At 51.7% G+C, this 27,050-nt stretch overlaps 1 protein-coding gene across 4 annotated transcripts in view; it reads left to right on the plus strand.

The window, feature by feature from the left end:
• The first annotated feature begins 97 nt into the window (after window positions 1-97).
• Window positions 98-27,050, plus strand: part of RNFT2 (ring finger protein, transmembrane 2) — a 60,158-nt gene continuing 33,205 nt past the window's right edge. For 2 of the 4 annotated variants that reach the window (XM_037052188.1, XM_037052185.1), the window contains exons 1-6: window positions 98-414; window positions 2,755-2,813; window positions 6,184-6,662; window positions 8,836-8,912; window positions 11,867-11,967; window positions 15,494-15,647. In XM_037052188.1, the coding sequence (XP_036908083.1) occupies window positions 316-414; window positions 2,755-2,813; window positions 6,184-6,662; window positions 8,836-8,912; window positions 11,867-11,967; window positions 15,494-15,647 (969 nt within the window). In that variant the 5' untranslated portion in view covers window positions 98-315. Of the gene's footprint in view, window positions 415-2,069; window positions 2,249-2,754; window positions 2,814-6,183; window positions 6,663-8,835; window positions 8,913-11,866; window positions 11,968-15,493; window positions 15,648-27,050 lie in introns of all 4 variants that reach the window. The other 2 variants (XM_037052187.1, XM_037052186.1) reach the window with 2 other exon arrangements.

The raw sequence follows: 27,050 nt of genomic DNA on the forward strand, positions 1-27,050 counted from the left end.
GGGAGAACTGGCTTCCTATTGGCTGAATCCGGGGAAGGAGGCGGGCAATCATGCGCGAGAGGTGGGAGGAGCCTTGCCGGGGTTTTAGTGCGGCTCCAGTCAACCCCAGAAAGAATCCTAGGAGAAGCCGGAAGCACTCGGAAGTCACGTGATCTCCCGGGCTGCAAAAGTGATTGGCTTGGAAGGGCGTGAATGATGCCGCTGTGGTTGCTTAATTGTCTCAGAAGGTAAAAAGAGAACCCGTTTTGGGTTTTTTTCCCTTTGGGATGGTCCGCTTGGTCCTCAGCCCTCGCACGCTGACCGTCGGTTGCAGGAATGAAAAACGCTCGCGGCATTGTACCCAAAGTGCACCTGCCCTCTTCCGATGCAAGTAATGCAGGAGGTACTCTCCGGCATGCATTTCGCTGCAGTCAGGTAACGGCCCAAGCTCTCAGCCTAAAATACAGCATGCATTGAAAAGTCTTGATGTAATTCATCTTTGGGATGTAGTACGCTGCGTGGAGCAGAGGGTTAAAAGGCGTTTCAATGAGATGCATCCCACGTGCAAAAATTTATTCCGCACTTCAATGTTGGAATAATAATTTTACGGCCTGCTTCCAACGAGGAATTTGGAACTCCTTTGAAATCAAACATGTGAGAGTAGAATGTTGGACATTGCATTTGGGGGGCTGGGTCAGATTTGTGAATGGAAGCTTTGGGATACTATTATTTTATTTTCTCCAGGGATCTGCAGGTGGTGGGTTATCTTGGGAGGAGCGCATCAGGCTGACATTGCAAGTTCTGAGAGTTGAGAAGCATTTACATAATAAGCCTTCTTTCATATGTGAAGTGGTGTTACTGACCCATTTTTTAGCTGATTTTCCAAAGGAGAAAAGAGGCTTACCTAGTGGGTTTTCCCTTTAATCAGTGGCTCCAATAACACCAATGCTGACCACTGGAAAAGGCTAATCAGCATTAGGAAGTCATTCAACAGCTAGTTACGGTGTCCTGAACTAAAATAGTCAGATATCATATTTGGCTTTGCAAAAAAATTTTTCAAGGACTTTAAACCTATCCATGGGAAGTCTCCTACCTTTTTTCCTTGGGTGAAAGGTCTGAGAGGGTGCAAGGGGTGCAGGAAAAGGCAACTGAGAGACCCACAGATGTTCGACTCGCTCAGTAAATACTTGTTGAGTGCCACTCCGTGCCAGGCAGTGTTCCAGATGCTGAGGTAAAGGGGCAAACCAGGCAGACAGACCCCCTGCTTTTATGGCTTTCCCTTCTCATGGGAGACCCATCATACATAAATAAGCAAAGGTGTAAATAGGTAAGTGCTGTGAAGAAGGTTAAACAGGGCGGTGTTATGGTGGATCAGGAGAGTGAGAGGAGAAGGCCCCCCAGGAGGAGGTGACATTTGACCCGAAGGAACTAGGCAGCAGCAAAAGCATTCCAGGGGGAAGGAAGAGCAAGGTCAAAGGGCCCTAGGCAGGGACAGTGGGCGGGTTTGAGAAACGGAAAGGCCACTGTGGCAGAGGGAGTGTCGAAAGGGAGCATGAAAGGACATGAGTCTGGACACAGGTGAGGTCCATCAGATAGAATCTATAGGCTGTGAACTGAAATTGGATTTTATTCTGATACCCAGTGGAAAGCCCTGGGGGGGGGGTCTAAAAAATATTTTCTTTATTCCCCAATTAGGACTCAGTTTGACAATAGAACAAAATACAGTGAGATCATGACCATTCTCAGGAGTCCTAAAGAGGAATCAGTGAACCCTGGCTGGTGTGGCTCAGTGGACCAAGCGTAGGCCTGTCAACCAAGGGGCTGGGGGTTCGATTCCCAGTCAGGGCCAATGTCTGGATTGCTGACTGGATCCCTGGTGGGGATCATGTGAGAGGCAACCATGCAGTGATGTTTCTCTCCCTCTCTAAAAATAAATAATTTTTTTTAAAAAAGGAGGAATCAGTGAGAGTCTAACCACAGATTTGGAGTAAACAGAGCCCTATTCTTATAACTACCCATGATGCCCCAAGACTTATTCTGAGGTCCACGATATCCATGGACTATTCATGTACGTGTTCTGTTCCATCCAGGGTGTGGAGTCTCTCATAAATTCCCCTGACCCGTGCATCCATCTGGAGAGGAAGAGGAGGGGGAGGCCAGCTTTCTCTGGAATCCAGTGGTCACATCCCCATCAGGACCCCTGAATGTCTGTCTCGGGTGTCGTCATCATGGAGTTCTGAGGTCCATGTGGCTCCTCACAGTGAACAAGGTGACTTGTCTCCATGAGAATTCACATCTTCATCACCTCTTTAGTCAGTGTGAACACTAGAAAGAAGCTTCGGGTTTAGCCACTCCACCCCCTCCCATTTAACAGATGAGGCATCTGGAGCCACAGAGAGGGTACCGATGTGTCCAAAGTCACACAGCAAGTTAGGGGCAGCGCCAGTCCGGAACCCTTGCCTCCTGCTGCCAGTCCGCTGCCCACTTTCCCTTATCCATCTCCTCTTTACTGCCCACTTCACTGCTTTCTTCTCTCCCATGAGGATTTCTTCCACGTCTGGGTCTCAACATCTGCATCTGGGAAATGGGATGATAGCACCTTCCTCCATAGGATTGAGTAGTGAATGGCACAGCAGATGGGAACAAGGTGTGGAAAACATCAGAGAGCTCTAGGGATGTGCGATATAAGTAATCCTTATTTATAGTTACCATGGCAACCTGACAGGCAGTGGGGATGTTGGGAGACTCTGGCTTATGCCGTGTGTTGGCTTTCAGGTCTTAAGGAAAATGCAGAGACGCCACAGCAGTAACACGGATAACGTTCCACCTGAAAGGTAGGCGTCTCTTGATCTCCTTCCATCTGGGGGCTCTGGGCTTCGTGTGGTCAGGGGCAGCCCAAACCTGGATTGGATAATACCTGCCTCGCAGGGTTACTTGTTTGAGGAGCAGAGGAGATCCGACTGGAAACTTCTCTGTGCCGTGATGGCATATACTACTCAATGTATGACAGCTGGCTGTTGCTCTTATGATACTCTTTCAAGTCTGTGACAGGTGATGCACTTGACTTGTGTCCATGATTGTACCCCTGAGATTTTCATTTATGGAGGTGACCGAGTGACCACATGGAGAGGAGAGGTTAATGCCATTGGAAAGGCTTTATTACTTATGTTTTCCCAGAGCGAGGGGTATGTCACACCCTGTAGGGCCACATGGGGAAGCCCCCAGGAGGCAGGAAGGAGCAAAGGGAAAGCATAGGCCACCGTTTTTATTGTGTTTTTCTGCACAAATCAAGGCAGGGCAGGGGAAACGGCTTAGCGTTGTCTGCTTTGAGTAATGTCAGCAGGCGCTGGGCTGTAAGGGCGGTCTCTGGTTGTCCCGTGTCTGGCTCTGGGTGATTCAGGGCAGGAGAAATACAGGCTGGATGTGGGAGCGTTAGATCAAGAAGGTGGGTGAGAATATGGGCTCTGGATTGCAGGGAAGATTTAGACAACTTCGGCTCTTAGTTTGGTCCTGTAATTACTGGATGCCAAATAGACAAACACGGAATCTAAGAAAACACCATGAAAACATTCACGAGCTAGAATCTCTTTAGTTAAGCCCAAGAGAGAACGCACTGTGGGACCTGTTCTCAGGTTGCCACAGTCTCCCAGACTCAGGCCTCCCACTGTGTTAGCACATACATCCCAGGAGCAGGCAGCCGAAGCTTTTCCTCCCTTATGCCCCATTCCAGCTCCCTTGCAACTCTGAGATTGGCTGCAAAGTCAGAGAACCCACCAGTCGTGGTGCTGGGGCTGAGTTTTGCATAAGGCCTGCCTAGTCTGTGGTGAAGAACTCTGGCCTTAAATCAGACAACCCTTGGCTGCAGCCCAGCTCAGCCACTTCTCATCTGTGATGCCTTTGGAGAGTGTTCACCCCCTGGCCTCAGTTTCTGCCCCCATAAATGGCAGATAACGAAACTCAGGTTGCTTGGGAAGGAATGAAGGGATGTAAAAATGCACGCACACAGCATCCAAGCAGTAAGCACTCTGAAGACAGAACTGCTGTCTGCTCCTTGGTGATCCATGAGATCTTTGGTGGCAGAGAAAGAATGGCCACTGTGTGTCTCATACTTACTCTATGCCACTGATGGAGTCAGGACTATTTTTTATCACCATTTTCACAGATGAGGAAACTGAGGCTCAGAGAGTGGAAGTAAATTACCTGAAGTCACACAGCCAGGAAGCAGCAAGACTGAGACCTGGACCCCAGTTCATTTGGCACCCCCTGTCCCCCAGCACACTTTACTCTCCTGTCTGGGCAGGTCCACTCCTCTCTTGAGCTGCCTCCCACTCTAGCCCTTAAGTGGTTAAGTTAGAAGCACAGCCTCTGCCTCCCCAAGGAATATCCTTTCCCATTTAGGCTAAAACCTCGCCTAGATGCTGGGCCCCAGGGAAGGGAGGCCAGCTATAAAAAGCTCCTTGGTGGATTGAGTCTTCCCTGGTTGAACAAGAGGTCCCCTGAGCCCGGTGAATGGAGAGTGCTGGCGAGCTTATGGGGGCCAGGAAAACTCTCCAGGTCCTTTCTTAGCTCAGCTTCTTGAAGTGCAGAAAAAGCCCAAGGCCCCTTGAGGACCATAGCCATGGTGTCCGCTATTGTTGTCATTATTAAGATTGTCTTTATTATAAAGCCAAACGCAAGGGAGTAGGACCACACAGTTCCCGGGATTTGGGAGGTGGCAGGGGTGGGCCAGGTGGTAGAGGGATAGGTGGCTGCCTTCAAGTTCCCTCCCTTGTAGCAGGTTTGTGATAACTTACCCTGAGGTCAAGTCTGTGAAGCCAGAACAACTACCCCTGAGACTCCTGCAGCCTGGCATTTCCCCTGCTGGATTTCACAGGTGTTCTCTGAGACAGTAATAGGGTTTCCACTGAAAAATATTCCGTGCTGAAACACTAGGTTAAAGCAAGCGTGAATTTTTCAGTTGCAGGCCTTCTCAGAGCCTTTGATATGCTTGTTCATTCATTCATCATTCTTTCGAACACTGCTTCTTGAGCATGTCCCGTATACATGCCAGGTGCATTGTGCTGGGGAAGAGAGGTAGACAATGGGGACAAACACTCATGACCTTGGACTTCATGGCACAGGGCCCAATTTAAAGTAGTGTTCACTACACGTTAGAGTCGCCAGGGGGCTCTGAAGACATAGAGATGCCAGGCCCCACCCCCAAAAGACTTTGGATCAATTGCTCAGTGCTGGGTCCTGGGCACCTGTATTTTTCGAAAGCTCCCCTGCGTGATTATACCGAGCAGCTGGGGTTGAGAGCCACAGGTAAGCAGTGAACGGTGACGCGCTCAGTCCCGTGCAGCTGAGGTTGGGAGGCAGTGAGAACTAGGAGTGAGGAGACTGTCACTATCTGAAGGCAGAGCAGGTGCCACCAAGGAATAGGTGCTCACCCCTCCAGCCGAAATCTGAGGGGTGAGCGCAGGTGCTGAGGTGGGGCAGTGTAAGGGTGACATCCAGTGAAGGGGCCAGCCCGTGCAAAGGCCCTGCAGGCGGAAGCCCTTGGGTAGTGAGAGAGGGGCACACGAGGAGACTGGCATTTGGGGGGAGGTGACCCAGGGTGTCTGGCAAGTGTGTCTCTCCGAGCCTCGGTTTCTTTATCTGTAAGCTGGGAAGGCCGTCACTCTCAGTCGGCAGGGTTTATCTGAGGCCTGGAGAAGGAGTTTAGAATGGGAACCCCTGTTGGTGGGATAGCAGCCTGGGGGCCTTACTTAAACCACAGAAATGTATTTTCTCACAGTCCTGGAAGCTGGAAGTTCAAGGTCAAGGAGGCCAAGGTATCAGCAGGGTAGTTTCCTCTGAGGCCTCTTTCTTTGGCTCGTGGATGGCCATCTCCCCCCCCCCACCCCCATCCCCGTGTCCTCACACCCTTTTCCTTCTGTGTGTGTCAGCATCCAGATCTCCTCCTGCAAGGACACCGGTCAGCTTGGATCAGGGCCAGCCCTCATGACCTCATTTTCACTTAGTCACCTCTGCGAAGACTCTGCCTCCACATACTGTCATAGCCTGAGGTTCCGGGGGTCAGGGCTTCAGCGTGGGGGTTTGTGGGGAGACACAGGTCAGCTAACACAACATTATTCATACTGCTGTTTGTCCCCCAATCTCCACTGAATGACTGTCTTTCCAGCTGCCTGACCTGGTGGGGCTTTCTCTTCCTTTCTGGCCCAGAAATCGCAGCCAAGCACTCAGCTCCGAGGCCAGCGTGGATGAAGGGGGCGTCTTTGAGAGTCTGAAGGCAGAAGCGGCCTCCCCACCAGTGCTGTTCTCCAGCCTCTCTGGCCTCCCAGCCAGCAGCCTTCCTGCTACCCCATTCCCATCCAGCCTGGTGCTGGGGGCCTCTGCCAGCGGAGGGGACGTGTTCATCCAGATGCCAGCATCCAGGGAGGAAGGCGGAGGCAGGGGCGAGGGGAGCACCTACCACCACCGCCAACCCCACCACCACTTCCACCATGGCAGCCACCGTGGGAGCTCACTGCTGCAGCACGTGGGTGGGGACCACCGGGCGCACTCAGATGATGGGGGCGATGAGCAGCCGGGCACCCCCGCCCCTGCCCTGTCCGAGCTGAAAGCCGTGGTCTGCTGGCTCCAGAAAGGGCTGCCTTTCATCCTGATCCTCCTGGCCAAGCTGTGCTTCCAGCATAAGCTCGGTGAGTCCCGGGGACACGGGGGCTTCAGCTGCTGGGTAGGGGGCTGTCTGTCCCAAATGCCAGGGGAAGGCAGCAGAGGCCCTCACCATGCAGAGTGGTTAAGAGGATGGGATTCTGGCCCTGGCCAGTATGGTTTGGTTGGAGCATCGTCCCATAAACCAAAGGTTCGTGGGTTCAACTCCCAGTCAGGGCACATGCCTGGGTTGCAGGTTTGGTCCCCTCTTGGGGGTGTGGGAGGGGTTGCAGCCAATCGATGTTTCTCTCTCGCGGCAATGTTTCACTCCCTCCCTTGTCCTCTCTCTAAAGTCAATAAGGTATCCTCAGGTGAGGATTACAAAAGAAAAAAGAGTGTGGGATTCTTAGACCTGGGTTCAAATCCCAACGGGCTGGCTATGTGACCTCAGGAAAGTCCCTCGCCTCGGAGCTTTGGCTTCCTCACCTGCCCCATGCGGGTTGTGATAGAAGCTTCCTCGGCTGGTTGGTGGGTGCGAAGGAGCAGAGCACAGTAACTTAGGAGTTCAGACTGCTGGGGTCTGAGCCCAGGCTCTGCCCCTTCTTAGCTGTGTGATGCTGGATACAAGAGTTGACCTCTCTGTTCCTCATCCGTGCAATGAGGATTATTGTGAGACATTCTTCGTGAGATTGCAGTGAGGTTGAATGACCTCATATGTGCAAAGAGCACTTAGGATCATTTTAAGCAGCTGGAGGTGATATGTTCATTATAGTCATTATTAATGCACGTAAAATACATAACAGAGAGCCTGGCACAGAGCGAATGCTCAGCAGATGCTCCGTGTTGTTGGTATTATTAGGAAGTAAGGTAACGATTCATAGAATGATTAGCCTAGAACCTGACATGCACTTCACACTCAGAAAGTGGTCTCTGGACCACTGCTGTTATTCTCGTTGTTCCTTACCAGGGTGTTGCTGTACCCCTGGAGAGTTTGGGGCGTCGTTCTGGCCCTGTAGGAGTGACGGTGATACAGATGATATTGTGACCTGTGGTGTCCCAAAGACAGTATGCAGAGGAGGGAAAGCTGTGCTCTGTGTCTTCTTTGCCCCTTTCTGGCGAGTCCTGGCTGACGCTCACCCCCCACCTTCCCTGTTGGGGCGCTACCATGGCAACCCCTTCTTCTCCATTCCTAGAAATGGAAGCCTGTCTGTTCCCCTTGTATGTGGAATTCCAGCAAACTCACAACCTTCATTTTATTCTCAAGTAGGGTTGTTTTCTTTTTCCCTTGGCAGGCTGGTGTATTTGTTTGGTAACCCAAGGGGGAAATAGAAGAAAGAGTTGTGGGGTCACTAGTTTTTATTTTATATGCGTCCAGTGGAGAAAGGTGTCTCTGACAAAGTAGACCCAGAAAAACACCGGGAGCACACGTACTGTTAAAAAAGTAAAAGCAGACGCTGAGCCTGAGAAGCTGAGTGCCCCGTGTGAGAGCAGAATCCCATCTACAGGCTACGGACGGCAGGACTCGCAAAGCCCTGTCCTGGGAGAGTTCCAAGATTGCAGCTTGGCGAACAGTGGCAACTGAAGGAATTCGAATAAAATTCAGTTCTGTTCTTCCATCTGCCAGGATCATGGGTTTTCTGTCAGCAGGAGTTTTTTCCCCCTTTAACATCAAATAAATTTGTCACAAATAACACCCCTCAGATTCTTTCTGAAAGTAGGAATAACAACAGGTACCATTTACTACCTGCTAGACATGGAGGAAGGGCGCTCTGTAAGCTTCATCCCTCCAGGAGGTGAGAACTGCTATTATTCTGTCCGCTTTCTAGATGAGGAAAGTGGGGCTCAGAGAGGTGCAGGGACTAGCCTGAGCTCACACAGAGAGGAGGTGGCAGAGCCGGGATTTGAACCCAGGTCTTACCACACTGCACAGCCCATGCTCCTAACCCAGTTCAGTGCAGTACTGGAGAGTGGCCTCTATCCCTTCCCCACGTCAAGGGCCTGTGCTCAGAGTGGCTCCGGCCAGGGGGGTAGGGAAGGGGGGCATTGATTTACATGGCAGCCCAAATTTCCCAGAAGTGAGATTTTCTCTCTTCTGAGGTTAGTCTGTCAACCCCAAGAGGGCCAGGGGTGTGTCTGCTGAATGTTGCTCACCGTCCCCAGTAAGCTGGGGCCAGGTCTGAGGTGTCTAAGTGGTGGTGTTGGCCCTCCTCTGTCCCGCAGGCATTGCCGTGTGCATCGGGATGGCCACCACCTTCGCCTACGCCAACTCCACACTCCGAGAACAGGTCTCTCTGAAGGTGAGTCACCTGGTGAGTTAGACAGATAGTCACGAACTGAGTGGCTTAAAACAGCATCGGTGGGCTGTTTCACAGTGCCGTTGATCAGAAATGTGGAACGGGTCTCTCTACACGAAGAGCAAGGTCTCGCCAGCTCTGTGTTCCGGTGGGACAGTCTAGTGGAGGATCTGTTTCCTTGCCTCTTCCAGGTTCTGAAGGTCACCCACATTCTTTGGCCCCCGGCCCCTTCCTCCTCTTTGAGCCGGTGCATCTGTGTGACCATCTTCCCGTAGTCACACCCCCCCCTTTGACTATCCTCCTCTGTCCCTCTTCCACATTTGGGGACCTCTGTGATGATATCAGGTCCACCTGGATAATCCACGGTCGCTCCCCATCTCCAGAGCCGCTGATTCGCAACTGTAGTTGCAGCTGCAGCCTTTGCCACGTGATCTAACGTACTCACGGGTCACAGGGATTGGGATGGAAGCATCTTTGGGGGACCATTCTGCTGCCACCCCTGGGCAGATCCCTCGATGTGCCATCCTTCTTCCGAGCCCTTCTACCTGCAGGGTCCTCCCAGCCCAGTGCCTTTAGCCACCTGGCATTCAACCACTTAGCTGACTTCCGACGCATCCTCACAGTTAAGGCCATCCCACCGGCACGGCTGGGACAGCTTCACCACTGTCTTCCTGAATGCCCAGCGCAGTGCTGGGCCGTCACAGAGCTCATCTTGAAGATTTGTCCCAGCAACCTGGTGGGTGGTGAGGGGAGGCCGTCATTCCTACTTCATTTTCCCAATGGCAAACGGCAACTCAGGGACATTAAATTCCTTTCCTGAGGTCCCATAGCCCGTGCCAGTGGTGGTGTCAAGATGCGAACCCAGGCACTGACCCCTAGGCTGTGCTCACCCCAGGTTCAAATTCCAGCTCCCCCCACCTACAAGTTCGTAGGTTTCCTTGGTCACCTGAGCCTCAGGTGCCCCCTCTGGAAAAGGAACTATTCACACCAACTTCTTACACCAGTAGAGAGGATGAAATGAGATAATGCAGAGAAGGTGTTCAGCACAGTGCCTGGCACGTTGGTGACATTTCATCGAGCTGTTTTTAACAGGCCTGTGCTTTGTGCTGTGCGTGTGGCCCCCTGACTGGGACCATCTGCTTTCTCAAAAGCACCTGGGCTGCCATGTGGCCCGGAGGGCAGCTCAGCTTCCTTGTAACACAAGCGCATTGACGTCCAGAGTCGGGCATGGAGCCAGAGGTTCTCCCTGACCCTTAGTGTCGTCTTCATGCAAACGGCTGTCTGTTGCTTTTTGCACAGCAGGTTGGTGGACACCATGATGGGCGCCTCCGGGGGCTGGCTGTCTCTCAAGTGCAGTAACATCCAGATGGTGCCTTGACTGGAATTTTAGGGGGTAAAACAATACCTGCATCCACGGACAAGCTTTTAGGGGGTCCTTGAAACTTAGGGAGTGAAGCCACAGGTGATGCTTTGCCCATCTGCACAAACTTTCTGTGAAAGAGGGTGCCTGTGACTCTTCGTAAGTTTAGGAATCTCAGCCAAGTACTGCAGAACTACCTGCTCTGTCCCCCAGAGTCTGGCTTCTTGGGGCAATGCTAATTCCCTCTTTCTCTTCCACCTTTGGTTTGGATTTGCAGAGGACTCAACTGGAATCCATTATTTATCGGGTGAAAAGGGCTGCCGAGTGGATTAATCACATTGATAAGAGCAGTTGGTTGGTTGGAGGTGGTTTCTGGGGTCGTTAACCTTGACCGCTCCTGGAATAATGGGTGGATGGAGATGCATTTATTCTGTCTACTCTGGAAATATGCGCCATAAGGGTGCGTGGGGCGCTGAGCTGCGTCTGGAGACGGAGCATTTACTGAAACCACGGGGAAGGTTACACTGGGAAAGATATGATCTCATCCTATTCCAGCAAGGCAGCCGCCCTGGTCCAGGAAGAGACGAGCTTTTGAAAATCAGCAGGATGGGGGTCTACGTATGTCTCCCTGGGTACACAGGCAGGGACACGCCAGCCCGGCGCCTCCTCCAGAAATTTCCGGGGATCGCTCTCGGGCTGAGAGGCTTCTGGGAAACAGCAGACCAAGGCTTGTGTTCCTCAGGCCCAGACAGGAAGGAGGCTGGAGGGAGAGAAGTGGGGCTGGGGCTTTGAGGGCCAAGTGCATGCCTTTGAATTTAACCCTGTAAGTGTGGCGCCTTGCGTTGAACAGTGGGTCCAGGGCAGCAGCCCCAAGGCCAAGGCCAGCAAAAGTGAGAGCAGGAATTTCCAGTTTGTAGCTGTGAATCGGCTACTGGGTTGTAAGGTCTGAAAAGTACCATAGGTCCATTTAGTGAGCCTGAAGTATGAGCCTGTACCAGACCGAATGTGGGCATTTGTGAATTTTACTTCATTCTTCATGAAGCCCTCATTGTAAGTGAGGGCACAGAGGCTTAAAACATGTGCCCCTGGGCAAGAGGTACTTAACTACTCTGTGCTTCGGTTCTTACCTGTAAGTGTGAACTCCCGTTTCCTGCATGTCAGGCACTGTTTTGGGCGTTTGTGTACAGTGGTTCTCCCAACTCTATAAGAGAGATACGATATAGACCCATTTTACAGATGAGGAAAGGGACATGAAAAGTTTCAGTAACTCATCCAGGGCTGGATAGTCGCCGGGTGGTAGACCGAGGACTTGAACTTGGGCTTCCAGCTCCAACGTCTGTGCTGCTAACCGCCTGGCTCTCTTGCCTTTCCAGGTAATTCTCCAAGCAGATTGCCACTTTTCGGTCCCCTTTTCTGTAACCCTCCCCCGGGTTCCAGCAGGAAGGGCCGATGCCGGTGCCCTTCCTGTCGCCCTGCTTCCTCCAAACCTTGGAGAAGGGGAAACATTGTCACTTATCAGAAAACATTCTGGGATGTCCTGCCAGGTCCACCTTTGGTGTGGCAGCGTCCCCATAGGCCCCTTGCTCTTTGTCTGCAGGAGAAGAGGTCGGTGCTGGTCATCTTGTGGATCTTGGCCTTTCTAGCGGGAAACACCCTGTACGTGCTCTATACGTTCAATTCCCAGCAGCTGTACAACAGGTGAGCAGGGGAGGCTGCCCCCTGTGGGAAAGTGGGGGACGTGGGTGGGCTTGGAATATGCAACCCTTCACTGGAGAGCAGTCACCAACTCTGCGTCATGCTGTGACCTTCAGACCCCACCCTGGTACCACGAGCACTCATGCCTACATTGGAGCTCGTTAGTGGAAATTCAACGCCAGCCCCACGTGTAATTTTCTGGCGGCCACATAGTGGCTGGGGGGCGACGGCCTGCAGGATGAGGTTGAAACTCGAGCCAGGTTTCGGATTGTGTATATCTCTTCCGAAAATGGACTGTAAGGAGCGAGCCAGTTCACCGCATTCTGGGGCCACCCCACACAAGCAGTTTGGGGAGTAAGCGCCAGGGCATCCACACACATCCCACACACCGGGTTTGTTGTCTGGCCTGGAATTGCAAGACCCTGGTGGAGGCACTCGAAGGTGGAGTTTCCCAGAATCTTAGGTGAATTTGGGTCGTTCTCTGGGCCCGATCGTGAACACAGGCCCAGCCCACCGTGCCCCACCAGACCAGGACGGAGTCAGACACAGAGAGAGAGAGGAGGACGGAGAGGGGCTGAGCCCCCTCCCTCGTGGATGCCAGTGGTCCAGAGACACCCACGGCTACTCCGTCCTCTTGTCCTTCCAGCAGCGTGTCTCTGTCCCCATTTCGCAGGTGAGGAAACTGAGGCTGACTTAGTGCCGGTAGGTAGCTCTCAACAGCAAGACTGAATCTTCCCAGGATTTGCCGTCTGATGGCCAACATCAGAAAGTCTTAGTCCTGCCCCTTCCCAGCCTTGTGCCCTGTGGCAAGTCACGGAACCCCTGTGAGATGCCCCCGAGTTTCCTCACTTGTGAAACCGGGACCCAGTTCATCTTGCCTTACCCACCTGAATGGGCTCATTATTCGGGAGGCCAAATGTGACAATGTGTGGAACGTCCTGGGTGAGCCAGGACACAGTTGAGCTGGACCTCATCACATCATAATATTGTTCTTGTGTGATGAACTACTATACCGATGGGTGCTAGTGCCTCTTAAGGAGCACAACCAACAATAAAATAGATCCATGTGTTAAAGTTCACAGACCTGCATTATAAATAAGTGGACTTAGTGATTAATCTGTGGAGGGACATTTTGCACTGTCTCCTCCAAACGCCAAAAAAAACCCAAAACAAAACACTAGCACAGTGCAAAACAGAAGAAATACTGACACGATTAACTAAAGCTCAGATCAGTGAGTTTATCACCAGCTGGTGTCTCCTGGATAAAGTAGAAAGGGGGAGGCAGATCTTCTTTGCTTGTGGTCACAGAAGCATCAAGGGGTGGAAGTCAACCAGCCAACCCGAGGTGTCCGCCGGGACGGACAGAGCAGAGGCGGCGAAGGGGGCTCGGGGCTGCCAGCCTCTCCCTGCACCGTAACAGAAACCACCACTCAAACTCGGATGCAAAGAATCCCACCAACACAGGGCCTGGGTGTGGGGAGACCCAGACGGTGTTGTGAGAAATCGCCGAAACAGATTGTTTTCATTGATGTTGCCCTACACTAGCTCTTTAAAGGTTTTTCTTATAAGTAGAAATAGGCTTTTAAAAATAAAAGTGAAAAAAGAGACCAGTTCATTCCTAGGATACTCTACTAAAGAGACCTCAGTTTCGTACCTCTTTCCAGCAGCCCAGCAGGGTATAGTCATCCCCCCTTGTCCTCAGGGGCTCTGTTCCAAGACCCCAGGTGGATGCCTGAAGCCACAGATAGCACCAACCCTTGTATACACTGTTTTTTCCATACGTGCATGCCTGTGACCGAGTTTACGGCTTCTCTGTGGTGTATCTGAATTGGCAGCGCCACGCTTCTTGCTCTTTGGGGCCATTACGTGAGGGTAACCAACAAGCTGTGTGACTTTGGAGAGGTTGCTTAACCTCTCTGTGCCTCAGTTCCAGTAAAATGAGGGTTACTTGAACACAAGCACTGCAAGGTCCCAACAGTCGATCTAACCGAGACTAGGGATGGGCAGGTAGCACATACAGTGGGGAAGTGCTGGACAAGGGATGATTCGCTTCCCAGGTGGGACAGAGAGAGGCGGCCTAGGACTTCATCGCGCTACTCAGAATGGCGTGCAGTTCAAAACTTAGGAGTTGTTTCTTTCTGGAACTTCCCCATGGTTAACCACTGATAACTGAAACGCAGAAAGCGAAACGGTGGGTAAGGGGGGAACCACTGCGTGGTGCATCGAGAAGGCGTTTGCTCTGGGCTGCGTGCTTATCCAGGGGCAGATAGGACATGGTCTGCCCTTTGCTCAGAGCCTCTAACCTGGTGGGAAGAAACGGGAGGGAGCCAGAGCAGAGGGGGTGTGGGTTCCAATCCCCACTCCCGGTTCCACCTGAGACACCTTGGGCAGGCAACGCCCCTCTTAGCGCCCCAGTTTCCCCAGCTCAGAATGGGAGGACCTTAGCTCCTACTTTGTGGAGTCTTTGGGAAGCCGAAGTGAGTCAGGCACATCAAGAGTGCAGCGCACACACCCTCCGAGGTGGCGGGGAGCAGTGCTACTCCACCTGTGGTCAGCTTGAGATGTCTGTTGCCAGGCTCCAGCGAGGTAAGTGCAGAAATTGGGCGTGAAGGTAACTTAGCTGTACACGAAGGACAGAGTGGGCTTACACACCCCGAGTGGCACCGCCATGGTGAGAACTGAGAGCATTACCTGCAGCCAGGACGCCTGGGTTGCAATCTGCCTCCATCCCTTCGTATTTGTGGGACTTTGTGCCTGTTACTTTACCTTGCTGTGCCTCAGTTTCCTCATCTGCAAAATGGGGTGCATAGCAGTGCTGGCCTTGTAGAGTGGCTGTTATCATCATCACATTGGCTGCTGGCAGATCTGTCGTGTGGCCATTCTCTCTTTGAAGCCCACTGGTGATGCTATGAAAGAAGGCATGATTCCTATTTTATTGATGAGAACCCTGAGGTTTATGGAGATAACAGTATTTGCCCAGGGTCCAATAAATGAAGAAGCCTGGCTTCAAAATCAAGTTTGTCTGATACAAATGCCCGTTAGCATGCAGTGTGGCCTTAGGCTACTTACTTCTCCCAGCCTCAGTGCCTGGTTTAACAGGTAAAGGATAAGCCCTCTGTGCAGGACAACGAGATACAGGGAGTGAAGAGCTCAGTGTGGCGTCAGGCACCTAGTTTTCCTCTTCTTCTCTCCCCATCCTTCGTAATGTTGGCCTTCTTCCTTTCTTCTGCTTCCTCTCGTGAAGCCTGTTATAGACCCATAAAACTGGAAGGGACCTTAACTAATGATACTCCAGGCCAATCTCATCGTTTAACCCTCAAAGGAACTGAGGTTCAGAGAGGTTAAGATACCCCCCTAAGGTCACACAGCAAGTTACTAGCAGATTTGTAAACGGGACACAGATGGCAGACTCCCAGTTCAGTGCTCTTTGTACAGGTCGTATTTATAAGGCTCCCAGAGTGAGTGGAAAGAGCTGTGGAGGGCCGGGGAGCGGAAGGAAGAGTCCTCACTCTCCAAATCCTCCCCACAGCCTCATATTTCTAAAGCCCAACCTGGAGACCCTGGACTTCTTCGACCTGCTGTGGATCGTGGGCATCGCAGACTTCGTACTGAAGTACATCACTATCGCCCTCAAGTGCCTCGTCGTGGCCCTGCCCAAGATCATCCTGGCCGTCAAGTCCAAGGTAGGCACTGGCGGCGGCCACCAGGCAGCCCCCATCACACATACAGGGAATTCAGGGCACCTTCTGGAGGAGGAGTGCGCGTGAGCGGAGCTGATGTCATGGTAGCAAAGGAGCGGAGCCCGAGCTAGCAGATGCTGTCACTCACCTCTTATGATTCCTTGAAGCTGAGCTTGGCAATCTTAGCTGTCACCTGCCTGTGACACCTCCACTCCAAGTTTATTTTTTCTCTAATTTCATTGTTCAAAGCTGACTTTGATTCAGTTTTCACCTGAAAAAGGAGAAAAGCCATGTCGACGTGCCTTGGTTCTGTTTCTCTCAGGGAATGATGGCCCTCATAGGTTTTGATGCTTTCTGGCTTCGGGAGCGTGTCTTGTAAAGGGAACCAAGGCTCAGAGGGGAAGAACTCCGTGGTTGACTAGTGATGTCTGCTCTGGACACAGCATAGGTAGTGATGGCAATGATTTCTTGCATTGTACTAGAGGGGAAGGCCTGCAGGCGTGTGTAGGGTTGAAGGGGTCTTGTGTGAGGATAACCACTGTGATTCAGAGGACTGAGCAGGGCTGGGACACAGCACCTTTGGGAGGTAAGTCTTGCCAGTGCTTCTGCTCCAATACCCAAAGCAGGGAGTCTGGGCAGAGGCAGGTGGACTAAACAACCTCTGGAGACTCCTGTTTTTCTTGCTGTGAAAACAGCTGTCTTTTCAGCTTCAGAAAGCTTAGGGTCTGGTTGGTGGAAGAGCTGGTTTGGAATTGTCTGTCCGTCCAGGTGCAGAGGAAAACGGCCTTCTGTGTTCTTCTTTCATTCATCTGCTGGAACAGCTCACAGAACCCAGGGACACACGCACTTACATTTATCAGTTTGTTAATTATTCTTTTATATATATTCAACATATAAATATTAAAAATATAATCTTTGTTTTGTAGGCAATGTATTTGTATTGTAGACTGCACATTATACCTGTCTTTTACATACAGACTTCACTTCAGTGGCTGAAAGCAACATCGATTTGGTATCTTACAGTTCTGGAGGTCAGACTCCAAAATGGGCTCTGTTAAGTTCAAGTCAGGGCACAGGCAGGGCTGTGTTCCTCTCTCCATCTTCGTGTGACAGTGCTTCAGAGGCTTTGTTAGGGCGTTATTCAATGTGTGGTCATTATTCCTAATAAAGAATGTGATAAAGGTCACAGGCACAGCCACATGAAGAGGGACAGAGGACAAGGCCTGGGAGGGAGCTCTGTCCCCATGGAGCTGGGGCGCACCTCCCTCTCAGCCTGTAGACATGTTCACCAACCCAGACCTCTCTGAACCCCACACTATTGGTATTTGCAGGGGGTTCCCTCAGGTAGACATGATCAATTAGTAACTCTGTGTCCCTCCCCCTCCACTCTCCGGTGATGTGGCTGGAAGTCCCAAGCTTCTGCTTATGGCACTGTCATTCTGGGGACGAGTCCCCACCCAGGAGCCTACTAAGAGCCCCCTCATTTGAACAGAAGAAGTTCTGGGAAATGCCGAAGGATTCAGGAGTTCGCTGTGAGATGCTCCCATCACTCCGGGAATGGCAAGGGTCTGAGGAGCTCTGTGTCGGGCACTGGGCTCAGAGGCTAAACATCAGAGCAAACGGTCCTTGTAAATACGGATGCTGGGAGAGAGGATGGAGGCCAATGTGCATGTTTCTTATTATTTCACACCAAGTTAATCTGAGTCCGACTTTGCCCCCCCGCCCCCCACACATGTCACTTTCAACACCCCTCCTCCACCTGTGATTTATCCAAATGCACCGAAGTGCTAGGCTGTCGAGATTTCCTCTGATGAAAACAAAAGGGGAAACAGCAGGTCTACAGAACCCTGTCCTGCCTCGCACATGCCCTCCCAAGGTCACAGTAGTCGTGATCATTTGGCCCTTGAGCTCATACTGTCCCAGGTGGGTCCCGGGGACTTGACACCAGGAAGCAGCATGGCCTGAGGTTACGCATGCGGACTTTGGCATTGGACATGTCTACATTCATGTCTACATGCTCTGCCTCTTCCTAGCTGTGTGACTTCGTGCAGATGACAAAGCCTCTCTGAGTCTTAGTTTCCTCACCTGTCAACTGATGAGAATAATAGCACCTTCTTCCCAAGTATTAGCCTCATAACAACTATTGCTGGTGGGAAACAGAAAGTGCTTTGCCCCATGCCCAGCACAGAGTAAATACTCATTAAATGATTCGCAATACTCCTAAGCGTTAATTATGATTGCTAGCTCTGTACCAACAAGCTGTGTGACTTCAGAGAGGTTGCTTAACCTCTCTGTGCCTCAGTTCCCTCATCTGTCAAGTGGGGATAACAATTGTGCCAGATGCCTTCCCTCTGCTCTTCTGGATACACGCTCCACCTTTCTCAACCTGCTGTCTGTCCAGGAAGCTGACCTGGGTGAACTGTGTCAACAGGCTCCCCTGGCCCCTGGTGCCCCCTTGGGCTGAGACAACGGGAGGCCTGAGACATGTGGGAAAAATAGGGAGACTTACTGTATGTGGGCGCATCGAGGGGTGGGGTGGTCACTGCCTGGAGAGGAGGCAGGTGAGGCTTCCCAGCTCTTCCCCACGGGTCCCATCACTGGCATTTCGGTTTATTCTGCTCCCTCTCTCCCACCTACCCCCTCGCCCTGTTCTTTGTACTCCAGCCAGACCCTACTTTTTCCTTTTCTTTGCATACGTTAACTGATCCTATATGTGGTAGATGCTCTTCTTACCCCATTTTCTAGATGAGAAAACTGAGGCACTGCATGCTAACTCCCCTCTACAGCCGTCCAGGTGGGTGGTGTGTGGCCCTGCCTCCCACCCACTGCACCCCTGATCCTCCTGCCTCCAAGCCCCTGTCCCTGACTGGTGTCTTGACTAACTCCTGCTCCTGAAGATCACAGCCTCCTAGGGATCTTCCCTTCAGGCTAGGGACGGTGCCCCTGCCAAGGACTCCCCCAGTGCCCTGTCCTCCCCCTGTTCCAGCCCTCGCCACCCTGACTGTAATTGCTTGTTTAGTTGTCTGCCTTCCCTGCTCGGGGGTAACCTCAGTGACAGCAGGAAATGGATGCATCTGGCTCGTTTGTTGATGGATCGCTAGTATCTGATATGTACTCCGAAGTGCGCGTTGTATGTATGTATTATAGTTGGGTGGATGGGTAGGCAAGTGGATGGATGGATGATGGATGGATGGATGATGGATGGATGGATGGATTTTTGGATGGATGGATGGATAGGTATATGGGTGGGTGGATGGATGGACGGACGGACGCATTGACAGTCTCGTCAGCTACACTAACTCTTCACCACCTCCTCTTGTAACAGCAGTGAGAGCTTATTTTGTTCTCGCTGCTCAGCTCAAACCTCTTGTGTTTTGGTAGGTGTTCAAAGGTCTCTGTCGCAAGGACACAGAAATCCACAAGGCAAAGTAGTACTTGCTTCCCCGTGCTAGGAAGGACCAAAGAAACCTGGCAGCCAAACTGATAGTAATCAGTGCAGCTAAACATTGCTAAACAATTACCAGGAGCCAGGTGCAGTGTTAGGCATTCGTTTGAGGAGTATTGGCTGAACGCCGTCTTAGGTACCAGGCACTGTTCTGGGCACTGGGGATGCATCAGTGAACCAAGTAGACAAGAATCCTTCTACTGGAGACATTGGCTCATTCAATCTTAACAGCTCTGGGAGCTGGGGGTAGATGCTGTTGACATCTCTTTTCACGGAGCAGAAGCTGAGTTGAATAGCTTGCCAGAGGCTGCGCACTTCGTAGTAACAATACTGACAGCATTAGGCGCAGCTAAAATGGGGAGTCGGCCCTTTGTTTGGCCCAGGAGGTCTGGAGCTCATTGCCTCCTGACGTCTGTCTTACAAGGCAAGTGTTGCAGGTTTCCATAGCGAGATAAAATTCACGTGAAATTTACGAGTAATCATTGGAAAGCGTGCAATTCGGTGGCATTCACTGCATTCACAGAGTCGCGGCACCGACACCACTGTCCCATCCCAAGACGTTTTCATCGCCCCAGAAGGAAACCTCGTGCCCATGAGCAGTCACCCCCCCCTCCCCCCAGCCCCCAGAAAGCACGAGTCTGCTCTCTGTCTCTGGATTTACCTATTCTGGACACTTCCTATAAATGGAATCCTACATTACGTGATCGTCTGTGTCCGGCTCCCCCCTCTTATTATCACGTTTCCAAGGTTCACCCGTAACTGTGGCCTGTGTCGTCGCTTCCTGTGGCTGAATGATATTCCATTATGTGGCCAGACCACCGCTGTGTATTCATTCATCTCTGGGTCGACATTGCATTGTTTCCACTTTGGGGCTATTGTGAATAACGTTGCTTTGAACGCTTGTGGACAAGCGTCTGTCTGAACGTCATTTCTCTGGGTCGTAAGGTGACCGTTTGACTTTGGGTCATAAGGCGACTGTTTGAGGAACCACCCAACTGCGTTCCACAGCAGCTTCACCATTCCGCCCTCCTGGCAAGTGCAGTTTTGATCCCCGTTTTTCAGAGGAGAAAACAAACACCGGGAGAGGCTGAGAACGCAGCCCGAGGCCGCACAGCTTGGAAGTGGCTGAGTGGGGGATTTGAACTCAGGCAGTCCGACCCCCTGCTCTGAGTTCCTGGACCACACTCCCTCCCCTCTGAGTTCCCCGGACGTGTTAGGGAGGTTCCACAGGGCCGACTGAGGAGTGGAGTTCCCACGCACCATCTGTCCAAAATCTCCCCAAGTTCAGGCCATACCCACCTCACTTCCTTCTCCTTCACCTGGGCACTGCTGGGGGCGAGGGGGCGGGGGAGGGACCCGGCACCTTGTCCCTGCACCACCGAGGTGTAGGCGACAGTTATTAATGTCCCCTTGGCAACTGTCCAGCTCCCTTTTTCTGATGATTATTATTTTATTCGGCGAGATTAATGTGCCAGGTCAGAGCCTAATCCAGCCTGTAGAAAGTGTGGTGAATGGTCTTCTCAAGATAAATTGCAGGCTTGGAAAAGGTTCACAGCCTTTCCTTGCCTGTCTGAGTGCTCTCCCGAATTCTCATCAATCCTTGTCTGGGCCGAAGAAAAGGACGGGTCTTCATTTGCAGCTGGGGGGTGGGGCGAGAAGCACGCATCTGTCAGGGACGCCTAATGGCTCACGGCACAGATGCTCTGTCCTGCGCCTCCACGCCGTCCGCTGAGAGGGTGGGTTGGTTTTTAATATTAGAACCATCATCCTGCAAGGGCTTCTGGCATTTGGGTTTGCTCGATGGCCCCACAGTCCCCGACGTGTGAGGCTGAGTGAGCTGCCAATTCCCACGTGCCTTCCGACACCGAGGATCTGTTCGGAATCCTCTGCCACCCGGGCGTCCCAGGAGAGCCGTGGCCATTGGCTGGCCAAAACGCGCGTGGGGTTAACGATGGTGACCATTGATCTTCAACCTCTGCGCCAACCATGACGCCGCCCGGGTGTCCAGGGCGGGCTACTTGTCATCATAAATCCAGATAACTGAGAACCCGTACATCTCGGCCCTGCCCGATCTGGCCCTCGCCCACATCTCCAGCCTCGTCACCCACGACTCTCTCCCTTGCTCACTCTGGACCAGCCAGTGGCCGCCTGGCGGTACCCCCAGTGCACCAGCACCTTCCTTCTCAGGCCCCTTGTTCTGCCGCTCCCTGTGTCTGGGGAAGTCTTCCCTATGTTCCCACGGCCGACTCCGACCTATCAGTGGAGGCTTGTTCCTGTGTCATTTCCTCTGAGACCCTGTCCCCTCTTCCAGCACCCTGTTGAAAGTGGTCGTCGTCCACCTGCACTATCATTCCGCCATTTTACTTCCTTTCCAGCACGTGCCAGTGTCTGTGATGATCAGAGGGTTTTGTGTTTGTTTCCCCACTGCCGCCTGCTGGAGTATGGACTCCTGAGAGCGAGGACCATTCGGTCTGTCTCGACTCCCAGGAAACGCACAATAGATACGATGGGCTGAATGAGGAGCCTCGTGTTAATTATCCACCAGGGGTTCGAACCAGCCTGCTGCTTCCCCACCACCTAGAGCTCTCCTTGGCTCCCTTTATACCCTCAGTGCCTCTGATGTTCCCGAGGGCCTGACGAGGCCGGACCCTAGGAATGTAGCAATAAGTAAGGTGCCGTCCAGCCTTCATTCTCTCACCTTCATCTCTGCAGATGAAACTTGTTTGTATACTCATCTAACCCAAACTAGTTCAGAAGGCCCATCTCCTGTCCCAGAATCATACACTCCAATTCTTGCTATAAATGGTGGCGATAATTAAAGTTTTGACTTGTCCACATTGTTCCTTCCTTTATTCAAATGAAGTCGTCTTGGACCAGGGTTCTAGAACTGCTCTGTTTAATATGACGATCGTAAGCCAGCTGTGGCTATTTATGTTTAAATTAATTAAATTGGAAGTTCGGTTCTTGGTCATACCAGCCGTGTTTCACGTGCTTGATAGCCACATGTGGCTAGTGGCAGCTCAGACAGAGAACGTGGTCATCACCACCATAGAACATTCCATTGGACAGCGCTGTTGTAGAACATTCTCGGGACAAGGTTGGTTCAACCTCCCAAGAGGAGAGGTAGCAAGCAGCTGTCATTCCGTGCGTTTCTCAGATGGAGAAAAAGAAAAGCAGGCATTTCTTGAAGAACTTTCTGGTGGGTCACTATGAAATGGAGACTCCAGCATTGCGGAGGAGAAGGGATACCCGACATGGGCCAGCAAAACTGGGTTCAAATCCAGACCCCTGAACTTATTACCTGTGTAGTCTTGGACAAGGGGCCTCACTCTTCAGAGCCCCCCGGCTTCCTCATGGGCTAAAGTGGTTGTTTTTATCCCCTTAAAGTCATCAGAAGGGAGGCGGCCAGGTGTCTAGTTGCTGGGGAGTTACTAGGACTAGCTATATCCAAGACAAGAGGATTGTTTTTGCCAAAGAGGGAACATTTGACCAACCTTCTGTCTTTTCCATGAAAATAGGGAAAAGGGAGCCCTTCCCACCTCCGAAATCCTAGCTTCTAGTGGCACCCCATTGATTATGTCTTTTTCCCTCCCAGAGTCAAGCATTTCCCTCTCCCCACCAGGCCAGGAGGGTTCTGGGTTCCGCAGGTCTGGGGTTCTCGCCGCACATCGTTCTGTGCATATAGGCACAGAACTTCTGGAAGTTCTGGAAGGGCCAGCTGCCCCTTCCCCAACTCCACACAGCGGGACTAGCAGGGGCCAAAGCAGCGGTCCCAGTGTCGGGGACATTTGACAATTCCTGGAGACATTTTTGTTTGTCACAGCCAGGAGGGGTTGCTGTACTGGCGTTTAGTGGGCAAAGGCCAGGGATGCTGCTAAACATCCTACAACACGCAGGGCGCCCCCTCCCCCCCACACACACACCCAGAGCTGAGAATGATCCACTGGCCCCAAATGTCGGCAGTGTGGAGGTTGAGACACCCTGGGGCCAACATTTGTGTTACGGCCCTGGCTCAGCTCCCCTGCTGTTGTGAGCCCCATTGTGCTGGGTCAGAATTTACACATTGAAGGCCTGTTGCCCCTGTTACCTCACACCATGCTGTGTTTGGAGAGAGTCGATAAAGAGGTGATTAAGTTAAAAGGAAGTTGTTAGCTTGGGCCCTGATCTAATGGCTGGTGTCCTTGTAAGAAGAGGAAATGTGGACACAGACATACAACGAGGGATGACCATGGGGGGACACGAGGGGAGAAGACGGCCATCAACAAGCCAGGGAGAGAGGCTTCAGGAGATACCACTCTGCTTTGACCTCAGACTCCCACCCTCCAGGACTGTGTGGAATGCATGTCTGCGTCAGCCCCCCAGGCTGCAGCCCCCTGTGACAGCATCCTGAGAAAACCAGTACACCTTTGGACCACTTACCTGCGGTCCTGGGCTCTTTTGAAAGTGCCCTGACATCCATTCAGAAGTCTCCTAGCTTTTTACCATTCCCCCCGCTTGTCGAAGACACTTTATTTTTGTAATTGGTTATACAGTCACAAGGTCCAGAAGTCGAAACTCCACCAACAGTGTGCGGTGGAGGATCCGCCCCCCGCTTTCCTGCCCCCAGACACCCACTTCCTCTCCTGGGAGGCGTGGCTTCCCGGCATATGTTCCCAGCAGTTGTGCACACAGCTGACCCTGGACACCATTGGTGTGAACCTCATGCGTCCGCGTACACGTGGATTTTTTTCAATAAATACAGTAGGTGTCTTTTTCTTACGAGTTTCTTAGTAACGTTTTCTTTACCTACTCTGTTGTAATAATATAGTATGTAATACATGTAACAGACAAAATATGTGTTACTTCCACTGTTTATGTTATCGGTAAGGTTTCCAGTCCATGGTAGGCTGTTAGAAGTTATGTTTTCAGGGAGTCCAGAGTTATACATGGATTTTCGATGGTGCAAGGAGGTCTGTGACCCTAACCTTCATTTTGTTCGAAGGTCAGCTGTGCAAGTAAATGCATGTATATGTCCTTCCCACTCATCTGTATATATTCACACAGCAATATTCGAAGGCAGCTCCAAGTTTGCTTTTTTTTTAAATTTTATTTAACCATTTAGGTTGGAGACTGCTCCAGGCACATAACATACAGGAAGCAGCATGACGGTCAGAAGCCGGAGGGCCTGTGTCCACACCCTGTTTGAGAAGCACTTTGGCATTTACCAGGCGTGTGACCTGCGTGTTACCTGCTTGCTCTTGTTTCTCCATCTGTAACGTGATGTAGTAGCAGAGTATTTGTTTTCAGTGGCTACCTAGCAAATCACCACCAATTTATCAGCTTAAAAAACACCCATTCGGGAGTCACAGCTTTGCAGGTCGGAAGCTAGCAGAGCATGACTGTGCTGTCTGTGTTGGGTCTCTCAAGGTCAAGGTCAAAGTGTCCACCGGGCTGGGCTCCGACCTGGAGGCTCTGGAGGAGGGTCTGTTTTGGGGCTCACTGGTGTTTTGGGGAGAATTCGGTTCTGTGCAGCTGTAGGATTGAGGGCCCCATTTGCTTGCTGGCTGTCACCAGGGGTCACTCACAGCTTCCAGAGACTACTTTGTGGTCCCTTCGCATGGTCTCTCTCGTCTTCAAGCCAGAAACAGCACCTGGAGTCCCGCCTCTGCTTCTTTTCTATCTGACTTTCCCTTCTGCTCTTAAAGGGCTCGTGGTGTGGATTAGATCCACCGGGATAACCTCTTTTGATGAGCTCAAAGCCCACTGATGAGTCAGCCTAATTACATCAGCAAAACTCTTTTTATGATATAACATCATCGTCACCGTTCTGGGGAGTAAAGTAGGAAATTTGGGGGGGGGTGCACAACGCACTGCATCAAAGAACAGTGTCAGGATTTGAGTGTCGCACGCACAGTGTGCAGTCTGCACAAGTCAGCTTGTTGACAGCTGCATTTTGTATTGTGGAAACTGTTTAGATTTATTACGTACGAGGTTTTGGTTTTCTTTAATCTTCACCCAAGGACATTTTTTCATTGCTTTAGCGAGAGAGGAAGGAAGGGCGGAGCATCGATTGGTTGCCTCCCTTACACACCTGGACTGAGGATCAAACTCGCTACCCAGTCATGTGCCCTGACCGGGAATCAAACCCACAACCCTTCAGTTATGGGCCAGTGCTCCAACCAACTGAGCCACAGCGGCCAGGGCTATTGAGGGCTCTTATACAGGGAGCCTCTAAGAACATTTTGATAGTTGTGGGTTATTTAGCCTCCCTGGACCCACTTATTCTGTGGTCCCACTGGACTCGGCTTACCTAGATGTCAGCTCCCGCCAGTTTCCTGAAGGCAGCGTGTTTCAGCCGCCGTCCTCTGTCTGCCCGCACTAACTAAGGACTAGGACTCTGCCACCGCTCACCGAAACACAGACTCTCTAGTCTTTGCAGATCTGACCAAACAAAAGGTATAATTTTGATTCATTCGCACCGGGCGGCTGTTGCTGTGTCGGCTGTTGTCATTTTTTATTTGACAGTCTACAGGAACAGGGGTCAGTGCCCCTGACTGAGTAGTCTGGTGTTGCATGTTTTAAATATTCTTGCAGTACACCAGGTGAAAACCGCCGCCTTAAGGCAGTGTTAGTCCCGTCATTTATTTTCCTACAGCCCTCTCTTCCCAAGCTCTTAACCACTTCACTCTGTAATTATCTGGGTTATTATCTCTCACTGGACCATAAATTCCAAGGGGCGGACACATGTCTGCTCATTCACAGATGCAGCTCAAATCTTTAAAAAAATCATTACAGTGACCCTGTGAGGGAGATGGCTGTGCTTGCTTAAATCTACTTTACAGATAAAATTTCGGCTCAGAGAGGGTCCACAGTCCATCGAGGGCTTGCAGGTGGCAAAGCTGAGACCCGAACCCATCTCTTTTGACCTAAGACATAACAGTGAAGACCACAGCTCCTATTTCTCCTGTTTGTGTGTCCACCGTGCAGTGGACTTTATTTGCATCTTCACATGTGTTCCCATTGACAATACTAGGAGTTAGGGGCTGCTGCTGTCCCCACTTTACAGGCAAGGACACAGTCACCTGGGGAAGGCCCCCAGCTGCCGAGCAGCGAAGCCAGGCTGGCAGGCTGGCGGGAGCTCTGTCTACAGCTGCTGCCGAAGCTGTTGGACCTTTTCTCATTGTGAAGTTTCACTGGAGCAGAAAAGAAAGCCTGCGGCAAAGATACTAATCCTGGTCTCACCTAATGGTAGTGTGCCTTATGCTTTAAAAACACTACCTCCATCTCTGTCCTGGCCGAAAAGACTGTAGAGCAAGTCAGTGAGAATGACGAGCAAGAAATCATCTTTCCCTGGAGGCACTGCTGTGGGGTCACGGAACGAGCACAGACTCTGAAATTTAACAGGTTCAAATTCCGGCTCTGGTGCCTGCTGCCTCTGGGACCTGGGGCAACCTCACTGAGCCCCGGGGTCTGTCTTTAAAAAGGGAAGTGTCAGGACTTCATAACCCTGTTAAAACAACACCAGTGCCTATCGGTTAATGACTGCTATTCTAAAGGCGATGGTGACCGTTGGCAGTTTCTCCGTTTCTAGTTTCAAACAAGCAAGAAAGTCAGAATCCGATGGAACAAAATACCATTCACCAAACTAGGATGGGGGGGCCTTGCGAACATGGTAGTGGGCACTTTATTGAGAAGTGTCCTGTGGACAGATGCCTTCGGGGAACGCTGGGCACATGAGCCACCCCTGGCACGTAGCTTAGTAAAGGCTCTGAGAAGGCCTGCAGCCAGGAAGTTCGTCTTGTTTGCCATGTGACGTTTTTGTTGGACGTTTCCCCAACGTCTCGCCGTGGGCCCCTCGGACTGAGGAGCACCGTGTGTTGCAGAACCCAGGGCAGGGACTGGCAAACGACGATGGCCTGTGGACCTGACACGTGTTCTGGCAGATGAAGCTGCAGTAGAACACGGCCACACCCATCATTTAC

This window comes from Sturnira hondurensis, unplaced genomic scaffold (genome assembly GCF_014824575.4).
Source record: "Sturnira hondurensis isolate 20B ecotype Veracruz unplaced genomic scaffold, ASM1482457v3 Scaffold0007406, whole genome shotgun sequence".
Lineage (NCBI taxonomy): Eukaryota > Metazoa > Chordata > Mammalia > Chiroptera > Phyllostomidae > Sturnira > Sturnira hondurensis.